At 45.8% G+C, this 9,325-nt stretch overlaps 1 protein-coding gene across 1 annotated transcript in view; it reads left to right on the top strand.

Moving 5' to 3' along the window:
* Positions 1-9,325, top strand: part of Cfap46 (cilia and flagella associated protein 46) — a 78,660-nt gene that overhangs the window by 9,890 nt on the left and 59,445 nt on the right. Inside the window, exons 10-11 of the mRNA XM_021209545.2 lie at positions 5,752-5,850; positions 6,430-6,620. Of these exons, the coding sequence (XP_021065204.1) occupies positions 5,752-5,850; positions 6,430-6,620 (290 nt within the window). The remainder of the gene's footprint in view (positions 1-5,751; positions 5,851-6,429; positions 6,621-9,325) is intronic.

Below are 9,325 nucleotides of genomic sequence, written 5' to 3'. Positions count from 1 at the left end.
GAAGAAGAAGAAGAAGAAGAAGAAGAAGAAGAAGAAGAAGAAGAAGAAGAAGAAGAAGAAGAAGAAGAAGAAGAAGAAGAAGAAGAAGAGGAAGATAGAAGATCAGGATACATCATATGCCTTGTGAAGTTCTCAAACATTAAAAAAAAAATCTGCCTTGTCCAACAAAGTAGAATTATCAGTGTGTGGTACCTGCCTAAAAATTGCCAGGCATGCAAAGAAGAGAGAAAGATATGACCCACGGAAAAAAAGTGAGAAAATCAAAACAATCCAAACCAACCAATACATGATATAAATGCCATGACACTGGTGCTATAGTATCTAGGTTATTCCAAACATTTTTAAAGGTAGACAAAAATATTGGCCATCCATGTGGAACAGAAATGAAGCCATGAAGCACTGAGGTGTAACTTGAACTCCTGGAGTTGAGAACTATACTGGCTCAGTTAATATAGATGTCAAAGCAGGTTAGACACCAGTTGAAACTCAAAGAAGAAGCTCTGTGGGGAGGTTCACAGTGCCTGCAAGCCTGAGGTGGCTTCTAGAAGAGCAACAGATATGCTAAACAGCCCTAGTGACAGACAAGAAGAGACAGATACTGGAAGACATAATGAAATTCGACATCGGCAACCTTGAAGATGGAGAAACAGGGATGTTGGGTACTTAGACACTACAGTTAGGGGTGGCAGTAGCCTTCTTGCTGGAGACGGTAAAAACAAAAGGACAAGGATGGCCATTGAAATGCTAGCATCTAGTCAGCCTAAAACTACACCCTGAGACATACCTCTGGTGGTTTGCATAAGCTTGGCCCAGAGAGTGGCACTATTGGGAGGTGTGGCCTTGTTGGAGAAAGTGTGTCACTGTGGGGTTGGACTTTGAAACCTTCCTCCTAGCTGCCTTCAGAACAAGATGTAGAACTCTCAGCTCCTCTAGTACCATGCATGCCTGCCTGGGTGCAGCCATGCTTCCCACCATAATGATAATGGACTAAACCTCTGAACCTGTAAGCCAGCCCCAAATTAAATGATGGCCGTGGCCGTGGCCGCGGCCATGGTGTGTCTTCACAGCAATGAAACCCTAACTAATACGATATCTTTTAAAATACAAAAGTCTTTATTTGCCCTCCTCCACTTCCCAAGAACATAAAGAAACCTGGATGAGAAGAAAACGGCGCTTCACATGGAGCTAGAGCAGTGTGGGGCAGCGATGGCTGCTGAAGTCACCAGGTGTGCTGTGGGGATTGTGATAAGCAGAATGCAGCAGCAGAATGCACCACAGAAGACCAGCAGGAGAGAAGTGGTGTATGTGCTGCTGGGAAGTTACTAATGTGGAGTTACAGTGGGGAGAAGACTGGGAGACACAGTCTGATTAACTCGTGACACCAACCATATGTCCCAGGAAGGTAGCACCAAATGGACATGGCTAGTGAATGCTCAAAGGACACAAAGGGGCTGAGGATGCGGCTCAGTGGGTAGAGGGCTTGCCTACTGGGTACCAGTAGGGTACGAACCCTAGATTCCATCCCTAGAACTGAGGGAGAGGAAAAGGGAGACAGGGGAGGAGGAGGAGGAAAGGGGAAGAGTAGATTGTCCAAAGTAAAACTGAAGAAACAAAATAGAGTAAGGAAAAGATGGAGTAGATAGGACTAAATGGTGAGATAATGAAATAGATCCAATCTATTGTGCTGTGATGGCAATGGATCTGATCTACTGTGCTGTGGTCACAGTGGGCAGAGGCACGGGCACAGAAAACCAGTGGGTCAGAGTGTTGCCATGTCTTCAGCTGGTGAGGCTTTCCTGCATTTTAAAAGGAAATTATTAAGAAAGTCAACCAATTAAAATTGCCACAAAACACAGAAATAAGTTTGGTCCATGCAGTAGCCTCCTCCACGCTGAGAAGACTGTGCCATGGGCAACTGGGATCCTCATGTGTTCTCTGAAAATGCTTTGCCATGAAGACTTGAGCAGTGGCTCCCATGTAACTCTGAAAAGTTCAGAAATTCTGGCTGTAACCCCCCCTCAAACTCCCTCTTCAAACTTCAGACTTCTACCAGTAGGATTTCAAGACCGGGATGAGGTCCCTAAACAGGGTTCACTCAAGGAACCCTGCAGTGGTCACAGTGATGGCAGGGTCAGGGCTTTTGTCACATTCTTCTGCAAGAGCAGGGTGCCTCACACCAAAACTATGAGATTTTGCTGCTTGATGCTGGGACCCCAGGCAGTAGTGAAATAAAACACATTTGCTAAATCTTGTAGATGTTTGTTGGAAACTAATTTTGCTCTTTAAAAACTGGAGCCAGTGTCTCACAGCCTGACCCCCACAACATTACAGAATATTGGCACTGATCTGGGTTGTTCCTCGCCCCCAAACTTGATGGTAAGATGCTGTTCCTGAAGTCACCCCATAGCTTAGTCATAGAATGAAGAGAAATCGAGCTGCCATGTGGGCCTACTGTCTGGCTTTCAGAGTGCTGGCTCTAAACACACCTCCAAGGCAGAAAAGCTGACATTTGTCTCACCCAGCTACGAGTCCTGTGAACTACGGTAACTACAGGGCTGACAAGATGTGCCCACGGGCACCAAGTTCTGGGAGAAACCAGTCACTTTCTGATCAGATTTAAAGCTGGTCCACATGGCAGAACTCATGGCTATCACTGTCAACATGGTCAAGAATCCAAGGTTAGGTAGGTAATAGCTCTGAGAGAGAACCTACTGTTGCTCGGAGTGGAAACAGCAATAAACTGACACCTAAAGATATAGCATCCTCGCAGATAAGTGCATCTCTAAACCTTATGAGAGAAAGATCTTGATGTAGATGATTAACACAGAGTCCCACAACTGTTCAACCCTAATGAGACATCTGTATCATATCCTATCTTCCCAAAGTTCAGGATCATTGCAGAAGTGGGGCTGGAAAGAGTGTAAGAACCAGAGACAGGGTGACTACAAGAAGCAGTGTCTTCCGGGCTGTCGCACATATGAACTGACTGTGGCTGTGTCTGCCTGCACCAGACCCAAACAAGATCAAGCCAGACACAAATCTCAACATGAAGTGAGATCAGAAGGTCCCATGCCTAGCTGGGAAGATATTGGCAACTGATGGCTTCTGGGAGAAGGAGGACGTTTTCTTCAGGGCTGTCACCCCTGGGAGGCTACTCACACCCTCACACCATCATTCTACACCAATGCACATGCTAAGAGCAATAAATGGACTCTGTGAATTAAAAAAAAAGTCAACATCAGAGGGATAATATCCAAAATAAATAAAGAACTCAAAAAACTAGACATTAACAAACCAAATAATCCAACTAAATGGGGTATGGATCTAAACAGAGAGTTCTCAACAGAGGAATTGCAAATGGACAAAAAACCTTAAAGAAAGGTTCCAGGTCCTTAAGCCATCAGGGAAATTCAACTCAAAATGACTCTGTAATTCCATCTAATACTTGTCAGAATGGCCAAGATCAAAAATACAAGTGACAGCAGATGCTGGTGAAGGTGTAGAACAAGAGGAACACTCTTGCATTGCCAGAGGGAGTGCAAACTTGTACAGCCACTTTGGAAATCAATACAGCAGTTACTTAGAAAGTTGGGAAGCCTCAAGACCCAGCTATGCCATTCCTAGGCGTATATCCAAAGGACACTCCATCCTACCACAATGACACTTGCTCAACTATGTCCATATCAGCCAGAAGCTGGAAACAACTTTTAGATGTCCTTCAATTAAATAGTGGATAAAGGCAATATGGTACATATGCACAATGGAGTATTACTCAGCTGTTAAAAATAGCAACATGAAATTTTCAGGCAAATGGGTGGAACTAGAAACAAAATCATCCTAAGTGATGAATCCAGACCATGGAATATAAATATAGTATTACTCACTCCTAAGTCAATATTGGCTTTAAAATAAAGAATAACCATGCTACTATCCACAGACCCAGAGAGGCTAAGTAACAAGGAGGGCTCAAGTGGGAATGTATGAATCTCTCAGGAAAGGGGAAACAGACCATATATCTTGGGTGGATGGGGGCAAGTGGGGACAGAAACAGGAAGGATCAGGTTTGAGCAGGATGGAGGGAGAGACAATTGGGGGTCATCTCTGGGGTGAGGTAGAAAACTAGTGCAATGTAACCCACCAGGAATCTATGAGGATAACCCTAGCTAATGGCATAGGGGTCCATAACCGACCATCTTCTGCAACCAGGCCAGGCTTCCAGTGGAGGGACTGGGACACCAACTCAGTCTTAAAACCTTTGACCTACAATTTGTCCTACCTGCAAGATGTGGTGGTGTAGAAATTGTGGGAGTGACCAATCAAAGACCTGTCCAGCTTGAGACCCATGCCATGAGAGGGAGCCCACCCCTGGCACTGCCTGGAGGCCAGGACCCAGAGGCTGGAAAGCCCAGAGACCTAGGATAGAACCAAACACGACTGGAAAAAACAGTAAATGAAATGATTCCTAATGATACTCTGCCATCCTTGCAGACTAGAGCTTTTTAGCATCATCGTCATCGGAGAGGCTTCATCCAGCAACCGATAAGCGCAGATGCAGAGAATCACAGCTAAACCTTAGGTGGAGCTCGGGGAATCTGGCGGAAGAAAGGGAGGAAGGATTGTAGGCGCGAGAGGGACCAAGGACACCTCAAGAAAACCCACAAAACCCATTAAGCTGGGCTCATGGGGGCTCACAGAGACTAAAACGGCAATCTTGGAACCTGCAGGGGTCTGACCTAGGCCCTCTGCATGTTGCCATTGTGTAGCTTGGTCTTCCTGTAGGACTCCTAACACTGGGAGCAGGGACCATCTCTGACTCTTTGCCTGCTTTTTGGATCCTTTTCCTCCTGCTAGAATGTCCTGTTCAGCCTTCATATGAGAGGAAGTGCCTAGTCTTACTGCAACATGATATGCCATTGTTTGCTTGATACCCCTGAAAGGGCTGCTCTTTTTTGAAAGAAAATGGAAGAGGAGTGGATCTGAGGGAGAAGAGAAGTATAGGGAAGGGACTGGGAGAACTGAAGTTGGGGTGTAATATATGACAAGTATTATTTTTAGAAGTCAATACATAAAATTTGAAGGGAATAGAGGTGGTGGAGATAGGAGATGAGTTAGAGGGAAGAAAATGGAGGTGACTTTGATTAAAATGCATTATATGCATGTATGAATTTCTCAATAAAAGAAAAAAGAAAAAATTTAAACCAGAGGCTGGTGAAATGACTCAGTGTGCAAAGGTGCCTGCCATCAAACCTGATAATCTAGGTTTGACCCTAGAATCCACATCATGAGAGGAGAGAACCAGCCCTTGCAAGACGCCTTCTGGTTTCCACATGCACGCACACATCATGTATGGCGGCTCGCTTCTGCAATCCTGACACTCAGGAAACTGAGGCAGAACTGGTGTGAATTCAAGGGCTTCCTGGGCTAAAGAGTGAGCTCCAGGGAAACCTTAGCTATAATGTGTGAACCCCTGCACTTTCAAAAAGAGAAAAAAGAAGGAAAGAAAAAGTTAAGGTCCTCTGAAATCAGTGAGGCGCCCCCCCCCCGAAAAAGGTCTCAAAAAAGTCTTTCTCCCTTCGTATCTTTTGAGACTTGTTACACTTTTCTCCTACTTTGTGCTGTTCTCTGATTGTCCTCTTTCTGGTTTCCGTTTCTGCTGGGATTCAAGGCGTTCTAAGGGTCTTTAAGACTGATGAATGTGCATGATTGCTGTCATTAATGTCTTTGTGTTCAAAACTCCATCTGCTTCTCCAGGATCCTAGCAAGCTGCTAGAAATGGAAGGTCTGGAGTGTGAATTAGATGCTTTAAGACTGGGAAGCAAGCTCAAAATGTACCTTCGAGGAGCCGTCGAGGTAAAGCCTTAAGCCCAAATTGGAGGTCCCCTAGACCAGATCATCACTGGGGTCAGACCAGCTTTGGGGACACTGGGTGCAGGAAGCCAGGAGCCATCGGGGGAGGTGGCTGAGAACAGGATAAGTGTGGAATAGGTTTGAAGAAAGCTTTAGAGTGTGAGTGTGTCACACAGCTCCTGAAAGTCCAGCCTCGAGCCTTTCTGCTGGAAAGGACCCATAACACAAACCAGAGGTGATTCTTCTTGGGTAGTGAATAAAAGATGTAAGTCCTAGCAGGCAGACTCCAGTTAGAAATAAATGGGCTCTGACTTCACTCACACAAGAATCATGATGAGCTGTAGCCTTTTTCCTGATTGTCTTAGAAGGAGCCTACTACAGGATAGGAAGGACGGTTGTGGCATCCTTGGAGGGATCAGGGCCCTGGCCTGATGACCTGGGGATGGCTAATGGCTGGCCCCCATAATCTGCCATTTCCCCTGACTGCTGTCCCCAGCACTGGCTCTTCTAGGTGGTGACCATGGTTGGCTTCCCATCCTAGCCTCGCAAGCCTCAGCTAGCCATTCAATGTGCCCCTTACAGGAGCAACTACTCATCATAAAGAGAATGGACAACATATTGCAGCGGGCCATTCGTCTGGGTAACCCCACGACCATCCATGTGCTGTGTACTGCACAGTGGAACATCTGCCTGCCCCTGCTGCAGCGCAACCTGAGGCACCACCTCCGGAAGCCGCTGACCAACATCTCTGAGATTCTGGAAAAGGTTGATAGGTGGGTACCATTTATTCCGTGTCTGGGGAGAACTGGGATAGAGATTTTTTTTTTTAGTACTATAAACAGAGTCCAGGATGTGTGCACCCTGTTGCCACCATCACCTGTGGGGTAGACTGGTACATGAGCCCAGTTTCACTTGTTCAGATGACACCTTCCAGTCCCCAAGGCAACCTAGATATAGAATCCTCACAACATAAACAGTCCTCACTCTTTCCGCCTGTCAAAGTATGGTGGTGGGATCATCTGAAGAGAGTCTCGTAAATGTATTCTCAATGGCCATTGTGGATATGTGGTGGGCAGGCTATCATCATAAGCCAGAGACCCCTTCTTCAAAGTGCACCTCCTTTTGCTCACACCGTACTGCAGGGTCTCTATCATTCTGTATTTTCACAAATATGTGGTCTGATCCCTTGTCTTCAGCTGTACTGTGGGTGAATGTTTGTACCCTACAGTGGGTACTCTTCATTTCCCTTGGTGAGCAAGCATCTTTCCTGTGCTGTTGACGTGCATCTCTCTGTTTTGTGGCCTGCCTGCTCAGATCTTATATCTCTGCCAGTTTGACACCGAGATCTGTAGGCATAAATTTTTTTGCCACCTACTTTTAATAAGGGTTCAACCTCTCCTCTAGCCCACCACCCAACAGAAGTAGTGTAAGAGAAAAGTTACTAAGATGGGGGAACATGAACCTGTTCAGCAACAGTTCTTTGGGGGCAAGCTTGATCTTTGGCAGTAGTTCAGTCCCGTAGCAAACACCAAATACGACTCAGCAGCTGTAGGCCAGTCCTCTAGGCAGACAGACCCCAGGCAGAAACCAGCAGCTACAGTCCAGTCCTTTCAGCAGGCATGAACACCAACCAGCCTGAGGTGAGGCCTCATATCAGTTCTTGGGCAGATTTCCCTCAATGGTGGTGTTGCCACAGTTGAGCTCAACAATGCAATGTAAGACAAACCAATACATGCGTGTCATTAGTGAAGAATAGCTAGGCAGAGAAAACCAAAACAAGGTTCAGTGCTCATCTTCTACTGTCTGTGGGGTCATATTTATACTCCTTCATCAAAGGTCCTTTCACATGTTTCCTATATCAAGACATCTTTTCACCTGTGTCTGCTTCAGGACAATTCCCACGTCTGCTTTGACAAGATATCCTTTCACCTGTGTGCCTCAGCAAGTCATCATTTGATACAACTGACTTTCCAAAGAACTAGAAGTCACCACTTCAGAGGCCATACTGGCTTTCTGAGTTAGTTGTGAGGTGTCTTTCTAAAATCCCTTTCCAGCGTCCCTGGTACAGCTACTTGTCTTGTTCCCATGATCAACAGTGAGATCATCCAGGCACTGGGGGATGTTTGTCTGGTTGTCTATATCCTGGGAAGGTCTTCAGTCTGAGACAGTCCCTACATCTGGACTGTAATAAGTGAGCCCTTCCCCAGAGCACAGTGTCACCATGCTCGGGTGGTCATGTGGTTCATGCTGTACATCCTGCTTTTTGTCAATTGTGAAGATCCCAGGGAAAGGAGCACTGTGTGTCCCAGCCTGGGTGTGAGGCTGCCTCATCCCCTCCACCCTGGCCAAGGGACTTTGAAGTGAGCAGCTTGGGTATTCACCAGTATGCCTTTCCTCTCTCAATTTGGCCACTTCTCTGTCTCCTGGAGGTAGCTGGATATTCTAGAATCCTCTCTTCCTTCTTTCTTACTTCTATGTATCTCTTGGGAGAAGGGCTGCTCTAAGGCCACTACAGGGGCCTCCTTTACCTTGCACAGCCTGCACGGGGCACTTTAGTTCCCATCATCCTTCTCTCCATCCATGGAGATGCCAGCCTACAGTGTACTTACATATAATAAATGGTCCTGCTCCACAGCCAGCCTTTGCCTATTGCCAGCAACTTTTCGTTCTAGGAAATCCATGGTCTCTTTTTTTTTTTTAGATTTTATATATATATATATATATATATATATATATATATATATATATATATATATATAAGCATTTTGGTTATAATATCTCAGGAGCCTTTAAACTGTTCATATAATTCCAGAATGTTAAATGACACTTTCATCAGATTTAAGGAATTTTTAGCTATTGTTTCTTTGACTACATTCTACTGTCTGGGATACTAGCGATACACATGCAGAATACGGGGTGCTGCTTGCAGCTCCTGGGGACTGTTCAGTTTTTACATCCTTTTTGTCTCGGCTCTTCCAATCAGCCCATTTCTGTTTCCAGAATCTTCCTGGCTATCCTCTCTGCAGCTGGTCTTGTTCTGCTTCTGACCTTGGGGTGACCGTGTACTGGGCTGGGCCAGAACAGAAGGAACAAAGCTTATCTGGGCAGGTTCACAGGAACTGGCAGGAACTGGCAGGAACTGGCCTGAGTACTGGGAAGAAATAGCCTACAGGTCCCATTATTTGGGTTAATAAGGGCTATATAAACCTGGGGGGAGTGGGTAGCAGTTTTGGGGGTGAGTGTACATTATGGGGTGGTACCTAGGTGCTGGTACTCCATTTACCATTGAAGAATGATCCATTTACATGAAGAGGGATTTCAGGTGCTTGCTGGGCGTGTCCTTATAGGGAGAGATGAAGCTAAACCTGTAATGTGGCCACTGGGTTATGTGACTACCTCAATGGTGGTGGAGGTTAGGGTTACAAGGCTATGTGCACTGGAGCATGTAGGTATACACACACACACACACACACACACA

Source organism: Mus pahari, chromosome 1 (assembly GCF_900095145.1).
Source record: "Mus pahari chromosome 1, PAHARI_EIJ_v1.1, whole genome shotgun sequence".
NCBI lineage: Eukaryota > Metazoa > Chordata > Mammalia > Rodentia > Muridae > Mus > Mus pahari.
The sequence above is the reverse complement of the archived record's forward strand: the minus strand, read 5'-3'. Positions and strand labels throughout refer to the sequence as shown.